The 14,008-nt window shown below is 39.5% G+C and overlaps 1 protein-coding gene across 17 annotated transcripts in view; it reads right to left on the bottom strand.

Moving 5' to 3' along the window:
• The window catches only part of LOC100554144 (sodium/hydrogen exchanger 10), a 117,496-nt gene that overhangs the window by 79,109 nt on the left and 24,379 nt on the right, over nucleotides 1–14,008 (bottom strand). For all 17 annotated transcript variants that reach the window (XM_062967558.1, XM_062967544.1, XM_062967555.1 and 14 more), the window contains 4 exons: nucleotides 10,957–11,100; nucleotides 8,463–8,640; nucleotides 4,819–4,900; nucleotides 3,038–3,204 (listed from right to left, as the gene is read on the bottom strand). In XM_062967558.1, the coding sequence (XP_062823628.1) occupies nucleotides 3,038–3,204; nucleotides 4,819–4,900; nucleotides 8,463–8,640; nucleotides 10,957–11,100 (571 nt within the window). The remainder of the gene's footprint in view (nucleotides 1–3,037; nucleotides 3,205–4,818; nucleotides 4,901–8,462; nucleotides 8,641–10,956; nucleotides 11,101–14,008) is intronic.

The following is a 14,008-nucleotide window of genomic DNA, read 5'->3' as shown; positions in this document are numbered from 1 at the left end:
GAAAGGCCTTCTTGATGACAGAAAATTCTAGAATACTAATATCACTCACAAGCTTCTCTATTCAAGAAGTGCTTCTATATTTTGTACAGAGGCTGCAGATAAGTTGTACTTGGAATCAGCAGAACATCCAATTGAGTTACAATAGTCAATATTGCACTATCTTTTATTGTCAGTCAAGTGAGATCCTTCTCTTGTAACAGATTTGGAGTAGGAAGATCAAGAGACCATCAAACTATGTGCTGGAGAAGTCAGACATACAGCATCCCCTAGCTCTCAAAGTACTGTAGATATTAGATGAGTGCACGAAATTTATTCCTACCATTTCTATCATTTCTTTCATGTCTTCTATATCTTCAGAAGCACGAAACAGAAATTTATTTATTTATTTATGTATTTACAGTATTTATATTCCGCCCTTCTCACCCTGAAGGGGACTCAGGGCGGATCACATTATATACATATAGGGCAAACATTCAATGCCCATATACATAGAACCGAGACAGACATACGCAGAGGCAATTTAACCTTCTCCTGAGGGGATGTTCGATTCTGGCCACAGGGGGGAGCAGCTGCTTCATCATCCACTATGACGGCACTTCCTCATTCCAATGTCGTAAATTAGTTAAATTTGCCTCTCCACTTTATAAGGGGTACCTTATTTTCTACTTCATAGCTGCAACTATCTTTCGGGTTGCTAGGTCAGCAACGAGCAGGGGCTATTTTTTTTTAATTGACGGGTGCTCATCCCGCCACAGAGTGATTTATTGCAGCAGGCTGCTCACCAGCCTGCACCACGGCCCGGCCCCTCCCCACACGAAAATCTGCTCGACATGAAAGTCTGCTTTCGTGTGCATCCAAACTTCTTTGGAAAGGGAGTGCGTGTGTGGTGGGGCGTGCAAGCAGCCAAGCCCAGATCTCACCTGCAGGCGTGCTCCAGGCCTGCCTGCACGCCCCGCAACACACACACACTCTCCTGACATTTCGCCCACATCTATGGCAGGCATCCTCAGAGGTTGTGAGGTATGGAGAAAACTAAGCAAAGAGGTCATATATCTGTGAAAAGTCCAGGGTGAGAGAGGCCAGTGTGACTGTTGTTAAATCACCTTAATTAGCATTGAAAAGCTTATCTGCTGTCTTCTTCCTGCCTCCGGGGCATCCTTTGTTTAAAGTCGTTAACTGCCTTTGGTTGATTCATGTCTGGAAATCCTGTTTTCAGAGTGTTGCTTTTTATTTACTGTTCTGATTTTTGAGTTTTTTAAATACTGGTAGCCAGATTTTGTTCATTTTCATGGTTTCCTCCTTTCTGTTGAAGTTGTCCACATGCTTGTGAATTTCAATGGCTTCTCTATGTAGTCTGACATGATAGTTGTTGGAGTGGTCAAGCATTTCTGTGTTCTCAAATAATATAATGTGTCCAGTTTGGTTCATCAAGTGCTCTGTTATGGCTGATTTCTCTGGTTGAGTGAGTCTGCAGTGCCTTTCATGTTCTTTGACTCGTGTTTGGGCGTTGCGTTTGGTGGTCCCTATGTAGACTTATCCACAACTGCATGGTATACGGTAGACTCCTGCAGAGGAGAGAGGATCCCTCATGTCTTTCGCTGACCGTAGCATTTGTTGGATTTTCTTTGTGGGCCTGTAGATGGTTTATAGGTTGTTTCTTCATCAGTTTGCCTATGTGGTCAGTGGTTCCCTTGATGTATGGTAAGAACACCTTTCCTCTGGGTGTTCCCAGAGGAAACCATCTACAGACCCACAAAGAAAATCCTCTCTCACCCTGGACTTTTCACAGATATATATTAACCACTTTGCTTAGTTTTCTCCATTCCTCACAACCTCTGAGGATGCCTGCCATAGATGTGGGTGAAACATCAGGAGATAATACTTCTGGAAGATGGCCATACAGCCCGAAAAACATACAACAACCCTGTAATCCCGGCCATGAAAGCCTTCAACAACACAACCCTACCAATTTTGAGAGGCTTACAAAAAATATTCGGGACTCCCAATGAAAGCCGGGACACGAAATGGAACAAGGTTTCCCCTGAATGCACATGCCTAGTAGATATGGGTCTGAAAGTAGCAATGTCAAAGAGGCAGCCAATATTGAGAGCACCATTGATACCACATCCACTGTTGGTACCAAGAAGGTCACAGTAAGAGTCAAAATCAATGTCAGTATTGAAACTGACATTGCTTTCAAAGTTGTCCTTACAACTAAAAGTTGTAAGAGAATGGAAAAGATTCTGCACCCCACTCAAGATCAATACTAAAGTTTCAATGCTGTTGCATATGCCGAAAAAGATGCTCATTCCTTGCAGCTGGATCTGTAACTTGCAGTGGTTGCTCCCAACAATATAGTCTGATTTTTAAAGGCTTGAGAGCTGAAGCCTCTACAACTGAAGCACTGCTGAACAAAATGTCCCTCATCAAGGGAATAAAGACACTGGGAATACCCATAAAAAAGACAATTCGCCCACACAAAATGCAAAGTTTAAGGGCAGACATTGAGGCCATAACAAGGTGAAAGGTAGACCTCCAAAGTAAACAGAATCATTTGTGATCACGAGAATAAGAAAAGAAATGACAAGAAAAAGTACAAGAAAGACATGCACAGTAAATGAGAGGAAGGGGCTCCTGCCAAGCTACTTAGCTTGGAACATTCTGATTAGTTCCCTGTGCAGGCACACATCTCTTTGTGTGAGCCACAGTATAAAGAAAAAACATATTTGATATGCTTTCTTCATCAATAAAAGGAAACTTATGAATCTAGTGAATCTAATGTGCTAAAAGAAACAACAGATACTGCCTATCATCTTGCTTGCTGAATTATTTATTATACTTATTAGTCTATAATTTTATTCTATTCTTAATAAATCAAATTCAGCTTCAGTACTATGTTAAGTTGTCTCTATAAAATCAGATGTTAATCATGTATGCCCCCAGAGTTAGGACATTACTCATTTTGAAGTTATGAATAACAGTTTTATTCATTTTCTAAATTACGATATTGCAATAGTAGTAGAATAATAATGCTTACTTTATAAGGATACTCAATTGTCATTGAATCTTCAGCCATTGTCCAATTTGCATCAGCCAAAAATCTGTCAAGCTTCAACATTGAAAAGGCATTGGCCTCCATTTGTCTGATACGCTGAACAGCATTATGCATTGCCATGCGCTTTGGAAGAGTAATATTACAAAGGCCTTTAGAAGCAGGAAAAAAAAAATAATTGGTCATTATGAGAAATAGGGTAGCAGGACTGAAAATGTTTAGGGCTTTTCTGCATACGTATACGCGTAATAATTTTAGGATATACAAAATAACAGTACCAACTTCTTTACACAATCTTGAGATGATGTATGTAAAGCACACTTTCCCCCACATTTCTGGGGAAAACTAAGGAAGTGTATGAATGGCAAACTGTCCCATACATGCACTTTCTACCGCTCTATGAAATGGAACTAAAACCAAACTTGCACCTCTCTTTTAATATAATAGTAACTCTATTCTTATATCCCGCCACATCTCCGCTAAAGGAATCGGGGTGGCTTACATGGAAACCAGGCCCAGTAAAACAGTTTCAAACTAGTATATCTTTAAAATAAAACAGCATTATTTTGAAGATTTTTACTCTGGTCTGTAGCTGAAAAGGATCCCAGAGAAAATTATGAATATCAGATATAAGGCAAACACTGAGTTCAGTAAGAGAGATGGTGTTATAACCCAAGAAAAAAAGTGATGAGTGAAACAGGCACTAGCTAATTGAACTATTTGCATGTCTCCTGCTCTTTATCAACCTGAATCTTTTAGGCCTAATTACCAGAGATTAAAAATGCATGGAAATAAAGACATTCCTTGTAAGTAAAGTCAAGTATTGGGATTTCAGAATAATTGACAAGTATTGAGTTATAAATGTCTGCTGAATTTTTTTTCATTCTTTATTCTTGTTAATTTCTTCCTCCACCTTTTCTCTCTGACATGCAACAACAAACTCTTCCTTTACATCAGGGCCTATGTTTGGTCTCCTTCCATTTCCTTTATGGCCCCTACTTCTCTTTTCAAATTCTATACTGCCTGTGGGAGGAAAGTCTCCCTTTAAGTTAACTGTTTATGCTTTTTATGTCTCTGTGAGTTGCACATTCCCCAACACAGTTGCATGTTCTATTTGCTATAGCTTCACTTCTCAAGCCATTCAAAATAGGACTTCACTTTTGGGTGCAGTCCTTAAAGTGGTTAATCAGATGGTTTTGAATAAAGCTCTTTACTCTGCATTCACCATGATTGTGAAGAATAATTTCTCCAGAAAGAAGGACACTCTATCCGCAATGTCTTCTTCCACTTCAGATTCAACACTCCCATTGTCAATACCAATCTCTTTGGTCCCACTGATCCTACCATCAGTACCAGGTTCATTAGTACAATTGGAGATGCTTCCTCAGGCTACTCTTCTTATCTACTCTACCCACAATGTTGGATCATCTCTAGTATTTTCCATTAGTAATCTCTACGCAGTTTGAAAACATGCAAATGTGAGTAGATCAATAGGTACCGCTCCGGCGGGAAGGTAACGGAGCTCCATGCAGTCATGTTGGACACATGAACTTGGAGGTGTCTACGGACATCGCTGGCTCTCCAGCTTAGAAATGGAGATGAGCACCAACCCCCAGAGTCGGTCACGACTGGACTTATCATCAGGGGAAAACCTTTACCTTTACCTTTAATTTCTACACAAGTGCAAAACCCATTTGTTTAAGGCACAATCTATCAATAAACATGCATTTTGTAAAACAAAGATAAAGATCTAATAACTGCATTACCTAATGTCACAACAAGCTTTTTCACAGTGGTAGAATTAATTATTAAGGTTAACAAAGATGCTGTTCCACAATGTAGTAATATCTGAAACAAAAAGATGTATGCAATTAGCAACTGTAATCGCTAAGTTGTTGTTGTTGTTGTTGTTGTTGTTGTTGTTGTTATTATTATTATTATTATTATATTTATTTATACCCTTCTTTATCTCCCAGAGGGGACTCAAAGCGGCTTGACATAAAAGCATTAGTATACAACTTAAAATATACTAATATACAAACATTAAAACAGAATTAAACACAAACATCATTGAAACATTCACAGATAAAATCTATCAAAACATATTCAAAGTTATGTAATGTAAGGTAAAGAAATTGTAAGGTAAAGTTACAATGTAAATGTATTCTACATAGTTGGGGGCAGCATAAATAAGTGGAAGCTAGAACTACAGAAAAAGTCCCCTCTCATGCTCAGAACAAGACCAAAAGTGTCAGGTTGAACTCAATGCCCACTACATGTTAATTTGCTCATTATTTTATGAATGCTTTGTAGAATTGCTTCAATTTCTTTCGAGTAATACCAATAGCCTTATAACATACAAAGTAGCTATTTTAGTTTTGACTACAAAAAAGATAAATTAAGATAAAATTGCCACAAATTATTATGGAGATTAAAAATATTAATTTTATTTTCTTGCTGGTATCTTAGAATTTCACTGCATTTTTACATTCTTTAAACTATGTTGTGTGTGTGTGGGGGGGGGGGGGGGGGTTTAGGAGAATGGCTGGCTGACAGCATTCTCCTGGAGCTCCGGAATGCGATAAAAAGATTATGAAATAATAAAACAAATGCGAGAGACTTCAGCTCCATTACAGATTTTGCAACTTGAAAGTGTATGGAAAAAAATTATTGAAGAAACATTAAAGAAGATGGGAACCAACCCCCACCAGAAGAAATGTGATTCTGGTGGGATCATAAAGAAAAGGACTCCGGAGATGGGGAGCGCAACGGGTAGCACAACAGGGGAATGGAGAAGAACTAACATGAATTGTAAAAATTGTTTTCTGTAACTAAATGAATAAAAATGTAATACAAATTATTAATAAAAAATCAATAAATTATTTTGTGTAAAAACTTTAGTTACTATCTGAAAAGTTATTTTGTGCCATTTGTTTTTATTTATTTACAGCATTTTTACCCCACCTTTCTCACCCGAGGGGACTCAAGGCGGTTTATAAAATCTGGCAAAATTCAATGTCAATAACAAGTTCAAAAAATAAAGCATAACACATTTAAAACGATTAAACATTACTTTAAAACGATTAATCATTACATTATTTAAAATGATTAAACATTTTTGTAAATTTCATTCTTTGTATATTTTAAAAATTATTTGTTATGGTCTGTAACTAGCACAATAAATTTAACAATGATGATGATGTGGATGAATAACAATAGCAGGTAGGTTTTCACTGTTGGCCAAGCAGCAGTAAGAGGAATGTGGGTCAGATGTTAACATGGAGATTAAGCCACTGTGTTAGAATCATAGAATAGTAGAGTTGGAAGAGACCTCATGGGCATTGAGTCCAACCCCCCGCTAAGAAGCAGGAAATCGCATTCAAAGCACCCCCGACATATGGCCATCCAGCCTCTGCCTAAAAACCTCCAAAGAAGGAGCCTCCACCATCGCCCGGGGGAGAGAGTTGCACTGCTGAATAGCTCTCACATTGAGGAAGTTCTTCCTGATGTTCAGGTGGAATCTCCTTTCCTGTAGTTTGCTTGGTTAAGAAGACCAGAGTTCAAATTAGCAGGATGCCTCTTCTAAACTATGGTTTTCAGGATGACCATCTTCTAAACTCACATATATGGATGTGAGAAATTATGAAGGGAAGCACTGGAGACATATTCAGTGGACAATGTGGAGCTTTCACCTACAACTAACTTAACTTCTGAAGGTTTCATAGCCACTCCAAAAGAAACCCGACATGAATGAATCAGAAACACCACAAAGAAGAGCCATGCTTAGCTATTAGATTCACCAGGTGACACTGAACCCTTCCTCCCAGGTATTCAAAAATGTTTTGAAACTAGGAATGAAAGAAACCTTGTCAGTTATATGAACATGTATAACTCAGTGTTAGACAGGTCTCTATATCTTGTTTTAGATACCCCAAAAAGGACTATTCACTAGCTCCAAAACCACAATTATCAAGCTAAGGGGCACTGCTGCAGTTATTTCTTGGCCAAGAGGAAGAAGAGTTGACAAGGAAGCACTTATACCATCTCTCCCTCCATAAGAGAAGGTCACTCTATCTTTAAAGATCAAAAAGCACTTTTGAATAAATGCAAACAACTTGGTAAGTCAAGAGATAAAACAGTGTTGGCCAGTTCCTCATGCAATAACTGCAGAACCTTCAGAGAGTAGAGTTAGAACATAGCTTCTTCCAGTTATAAATGTTTTATTAATTAAAATTGCTTATTTTAATCGAAGAATTTAGGTGTTTAGCACAGGCATGGGCAAATTTCGCCCCTTCAGGTGTTTTGGACTTCAACTCCCACAATTGCTAACAGTCGGTAGGCTGTTAGTAATTTTGGGAGTTGAAGTCCAAAACACCTAGAAGGCCGAAGTTTACCCATGCGTATTCTAGCATTTCATGCTCTGGTAGCTAAGAAGCAGTTTTAGATTAATTAAATATGTTACAAAAGAAGCTGTTAGGACTGTGGGGATTTCTGTTTCATCTTACTGTGAACTTCTCAAAATATTTTTCGCTTTAAGTGGAGTAATAGAGCAGTAAGCATGGATATGAAACATAACCCACAGTGCAGTTCTTTTCCTCACTTCCAAGTACAGCTCAGTTCTGTGCAGGGCATCTAAAACACACACACACACACACACACACACACACACACACACACACAATTAAATACATTCTTGGCTCTCAGTAGATGTCATAATACAAGAAAATGTCAATTTTAAGAAATGAGATTTTCCAGTAGACTGTGAAGTATAAATTATCACCAAAATCCAGTTGTTTGACTCAACTGAAGTAAACACACTGAATTAAAGGATTTGCCAGGTTACCACTGATTAAACATGTCTACTTTATTTAGGGTGAACAATTGGATTTAAGTCTGGGAATGACTTTATTTCAAAAATTCTTACAGAAAATTAGAGATAAATACACACCCGTTAAATACAGTCGAGTCTCGCTTATCCAACATAAATGGGCCGGAAGAATGTTGGATAACCGAAAATGTTGGATAAGGAGGGATTAAGGAAAAGTCTATTAAATGTCAAATTACGTTACGATTTTACAAATTAAGCACCAAAGCATCATGTTTTACAACAAATTGACAGAAAAAAACATTTCAATACACAGTAACGTTATGTAGTAATTTCTGTATTTACAAATTTAGCGCCAAAACTTCGCAATGTATTGAAAACATTGACTACAAAAACACTGACTACTAAAAGGCAGACTGCATTGGATAATACAGAACATTGGGATAAGCGAAGGTTGGATAAGAGAGACTCTACTGTACATTCATTTGAAAATATGGCTCAACCAGTACATATGTTTCCAAAACATTTACAGCAGATTGATTGGAAATTATGACAATGGTTTTCAAAACAATAAATTGTCTTTACCATGGTCTTAACCTGAAGGTCAGCTGCCGTTATACTTGGTGTCTGGCTAAGTGCCAGAGCCATGTTCAAAGTGAAAGTACCTCTCATTCCACTCCAGACAAGAACAGCACCCCAACGCCAATTAAATCCATAGCCAAGACGACTCAAAAAAGGGCTCAATGTTAAAATTACTAATGCTCTGAGTAAATAAAAGAAAATGAGTTAAAGACACATTGAAAATACTGTATAATGTATTCAAAATAAAAAAGTTGACGAAACAGATTTGACAAATAACAGATTCAAACTATAAATATACTTAATATAAAGCAAAGGATATATAAAAGAAATTAATTATACAAAGTATATTTTTCCATTGCCTGCAGTAGCATGACCAAAACAGCCAGGAATACCTGGGAAAACACTTCAACAGATAGCTTGCTATGAGAAGCTAATGTTTATTTATTTGTATTTCAAGGAGAAAACATACTATTGTTAAATCTAAGAAGATGATATGGCCAGCTAGCTACTCCCCTAGAAATACTTTGCAAATCATAGTACACTCTAATATTGTCCAAGATCATCCTGAATGATTGAAGAAATGGGGGATAATTTGCACCAGCATTTGCAAAACTCCTTTAAAAAACGCTACTTTTCGTTGGCACTCCACAAAAGCAATGGTATTTGTGATTCTGCACAACTTCTAATTTCCAATCATGGGAAAAATGATTATTTCAAAGATGAGCTTGCTGCACTGAAAAGCATCAAAGGAACCACAACAGGAGAGGATACCTATGAAAAGGATATTCATTGAGCCTAAACTGTGGAGCTGGGCTGGGCTAAACTAATCAGAGTAACAACTGATGGCGCTACAACACGGTGGGTGTTGCTTGTATGCATTAACGAAGGAGTTGCTTGTATGCATTAACCAAGAGAAGGACAAACACAGCCATTTGCATTCAAAAGCCACACACTGTCTCATCCACCAAATGCTGTGTTGTAAATAACAGAAGTGGGACTCAGCCATGAAATTTGTAGTATCTCGTGTAAACTTCATTTGGGCTCATGCACTAAACCACAGACAGTTTTGGGAATTTCTGTCTGAGCTGATTGTTGTCTATGAGGATATTCTGTAACACAGAGAAGTCCGTTGGCTGAATCAACTGATAGTTTTGAAACATTTTTATGACTTACATCCATGGGTTTCTGTTATTCTGCTTTCAAAAAACAAAGAAGTACCAGAGATCAAAGATGCAGAATGGAAATGGCACCTTGACTTTCTGACAGATGTAACAGAGCTACTCAACAATTTCAATGTGTAGCTTCAAGGACAGAGAAAGCTCATCTGTAATATGCATCCACATGTGAAAGCATCTGAAGTAAAATTGGGCCTCTTCATTAAAGAAGTGAAAGAAGAACATTTCTGCCATCTCCCCACTACTCAAAAGCTGTGTTGACTTAAAAACCAACAGTTGCTTTCCCAAACAAAGATGTGTGGATTCACTGGAAATGTTGCAAAGGGAATTTCAAATGAGATTTAAAGAGTTTCATCTCCATGAAGAGGACAGTACTGCTTTTCTGGAACCCATTTTCGGTTGATATTGAAACTGCTAATCCAATTTGCCAAATGGAATTCAAGTCAAGCAGACTTACTAATTTCTATGTATCTTTCCCTGAGACATATCTTAATCTCAGGAACCATGCACTAAAAATGACAACTATTTTTGGCATACCTATGTCTATGACTTTTTCCTGAATGAAACATCTGAAATCTCCAACCAGATCCAGACTAACTGATGCACGCTTGCATTACTTGTTACGGCTGGCAGTGACAAATATGGAACCGGACATTGACTATCTCATCAGCCAAAAGCAGGCCCACACTTTCCATGGAAATACTGGTAAGTTTGAGTTAGTTAAAATTGTTCTTCATTTTAAACATTGTATTGTTCTTTCATGTATTTTTGCACTACAAATAAGATATGTGCAGTGTGCATAGGATTTTTTTTTCCCAAAATGTATTCTGGCTCCCCAACAGTCCGAGGGACCATGAATTGACTCTCAGTTTAAAAAGTTTGAGGACCTCTGACTTACACATTCCTAGAGATAAACCTTATCTAGGAGTCTCTAGGTCCTCAAAAGAAATTCTCTGATTAACTTCCAGCAGAAGCTGGAAGCCATACAGTCACCCTGGACCTAGAGACATGTCTGAATTTTTAAAAAGTGTTTTTATTTTGAGTTGTTGTTTTCTTTTCTAGTCATGTGGTTTCTGGGCCCTTAACTCCTGTTCAAGAAGAGGGTCTACTGTATGTGTTCTTCTTGGTTTAACTTCTCCTTTTATTTCTAGGATTTTGTGAAAGAGGACTCTTTTTCTACTGTTTTGTTATCATCTATTTCTTTACATGATTGTTATAGCAGTTCTCTTTGTCCAGTGTATAAGTCACTTAACAAGGCTTAACTAGGTAAGTTATGTCAATACAGTGGAAATACTTTTAACAAAGACAAAGAAAATTCTTACCGTACAAGATTCAATGAAAGGTATACTGTTATAACAGAAAAAAACCCACGTGTATTGATATATGGAAAAGTTTTTTGGGCAATCACAATTCCCATTATAAGGTAGATCATAATATGAGCCAAAAATGTCAACATTGCCCAGAACCTGTTTCAGAAAAAAAGTTTGTTAAAACACTGTATGGAAGAAAGTAATCACTGGTCACAAAAAACAGGAGAAAGTGTACAAAAACTTTATCTCTTTCCCACCAACCTATACCTCCCAAAACAGTTCCTGATTTAAACATTTTGATTCTATCAATGTTCTTTCTACAATCTATCTATCTATATAAAAGAGTGATGGCATCACGGCAACCCACAAAACAACAAAACTACAGGCCCCCCAACCTTGAAATTTGACAACACAACCCATCATCCACGCCTCTAGGTTGATACAACAAAAAGAAAAATAAAGTCCTAATTAGAGGGAAAGCAATAATTGTTTTTATCTAATTGCTGCCAGTTTAGAGAGCTAATCTCTGCCCACTTGGGTCTCCTAGCAACCAACTCAGCCAAGGGACAGCCGGGGTTCAGTTAGGGGACAGGCAGACTTAGGCCTCACTTAGGCTTCTTCCACAGATTATCTAATTTGCACTGGATTATATGGCAGTGTAGACTCAAGGCCCTTCCACCCAGCTATATAACCCATTTATAATCTTATATTATCTGCTTTGAACTGAATTATCTTGACTCCACACTGCCATATAATCCACTTCAGTGTGCAGTCGGACACAACTGGACTTAATGTCAGGAGAAAACCTTTACCCTTTACCTATAACTACCACCAGTTCCTCAATACTTTATTTCCCATACCACCATGCTTCGCCACAGCAACGCGTGGCCGGGCACAGCTAGTATATATATAAATGTAATGTGACATTTTACTATGGAGTAAACAACAAAACCACTGAGCCAAATCACACCAAATTTGGCCAAAAAAACCCCTAAAAAATAAAGTCCAAATGAGAAGATGTGGAAAAGCAGTTTTCTCCCTGGCTTTTCTCTCAGAAGGGTAGGCTCCGCCCCCTTTAGGCCCAGCCCCCATCGTCTCCTAGCAACCCACTCTGCCTGTGGTGACAGGCAGAGTTAGGCCTCGCTTAGACCTCTTCCATACTGCTGATAAAATACAGTAGAGTCCTGGTTATCTGAGATAAAGGGGTGGGCCCAATCAAGGATAACCAAACTGCTCGGATAATAGGGAGGCCCTATTATCCCTCCCAGCAATCTGGTTTAGGGAAGCACCCTGTGATCACTGCTGCCTAGCAATGCCCACGGGGTGCTTCCCAAGGGGCGAGGGCTCACCGAGTGACGTCTCCCCGGATCTCCCTCGGCCAGGCCCTTGCAGGAGGAATTTCCTCCAGCAATGGCCTGGCCAAGGAAAATCCGCGGCATGCGCCTCGTTTCTCGGAGGGCCAGGCCCTTGCTGGGGCAAGGGCCTGTCCCTCCAAGAAACGCGGAGAGTGACCCGGATCTCCTTCGGCCAAGCCCTTTCTGGAGGAAAGAGTTTCCTCTAGCAATGGCCTGGCTGAGGAAAACCCACGGCATGCTCCTCGTTTCTCGGAGGGACAAGCCCTTGCTGGAGCAAGTGTGCCGTGGGTTATCCTCGGCCAGGCCATTGCTGGAGGAAACTTTTTCTTCCAGCAAGGGCCTGGCCGAGGGAGATCCAGGGAGACGTCCCTTGGTGTGCCCTCGACCCTTGGGAAGCAGCGCTCATGGGGTGCTTCCCAAGGGGCGAGGGCTCAGCCCAAGGAAGCACCCCACGAGCGCTGCTGCAGCGATTGCGGGGTGCTTCTTTGGGCCGATCCTTCGTCCCTTGGGAAGCATCCTGCGATCGCTTCAGCAGCAATCGTGGGGCGCTTCTGGGGTGCTTCCTCCTCACTCTCCCTCTCCTTCTCTTGAGCTCACTTCACTCAAGAGAAGGAGAGGGGGAGGGACAAGCGTCCCCGGCGGCGCCTCGCATAATACAGAGGCTCGGTTAACCGGAACTAGGTTAACCGGGACTCTACTGTACAGATTATTTGATTTGAACTCGATTATATGATAGTGTAGACTCAAGGCCCTTCCACACAGCTATATAACCCAGAATGCCAAGGCAGATATAATCCACAGTATCTGCTTTGAACTGGCTTATCTTGAGTCTACACTGACCTTTAACCCAGTTCAGTGTGGATTTTATACAGTTGTGTATAAGGGGCCTCATATAATCCAGTTCAAAGCAAATAATATAAGATTATAAATATAATATATACAAATTACTGTGGTATAATAAAACAGAAAAATATAAACTCTATAATCAGGACAGTAAATAAAGAGCAACACTCTGAAGGCAGGGAATTCCAGACAGGAAACAATCAGGGCCAGCTAACACCTCCCAACAAAGGATTTGCCCAGGCAGGAAGCTGAGGAGGGAGAGAAGTAGTGTGTATTATCAGCGACATTATTATTACTATTACTATTATTAATATTGTTATTGCTGTGTATGCTGTGAACCATGAAAATGAACACAATCTAGCTGCAAGTATTAAAAAACACTAAAATTAGAACACTAAATAAAGAACAACACTCTGAAAACAGGGGAATTCCAGACAGGAAACAACTAGGGCCAGCTAACACCTCCCAACAAAGGATTCCCCCAGGCAGGAAGCAGTCAGGCTTTGAAGCTACAAGGCCATTAAATGCTAATCAAGGTGGCTAATTTGCAGCATTCATATATGCTGCACTGAGACTATTAATTGTTATTCAACCTGGCCGACCAAGGATTCTGCAAGCAGCAAGGCTATTCAGTGCTGTTCATCCAAATTCTTACACCTCTAAGATCTAATCAGGAAACACATCTTGTGGAGGACCACAGTTACTTAGATACCACTCAATGGGCCATCCTTGATACTAAGATACTTCACTTTGGCAGAAAAAATGAAATGCAAAGATACAGAATGGGGGACGCCTGGCTCAACAGCAATAGGTGTGGAAAAGATCTTGGAGTCCTCGTGGACAACAAGTTAAACATGAGTCTACAA

This window comes from Anolis carolinensis, chromosome 1, assembly GCF_035594765.1.
Source record: "Anolis carolinensis isolate JA03-04 chromosome 1, rAnoCar3.1.pri, whole genome shotgun sequence".
NCBI lineage: Eukaryota > Metazoa > Chordata > Lepidosauria > Squamata > Dactyloidae > Anolis > Anolis carolinensis.
Note: the sequence above shows the minus strand (reverse complement) of the source record. Positions and strands in the feature narration are given on the sequence as shown.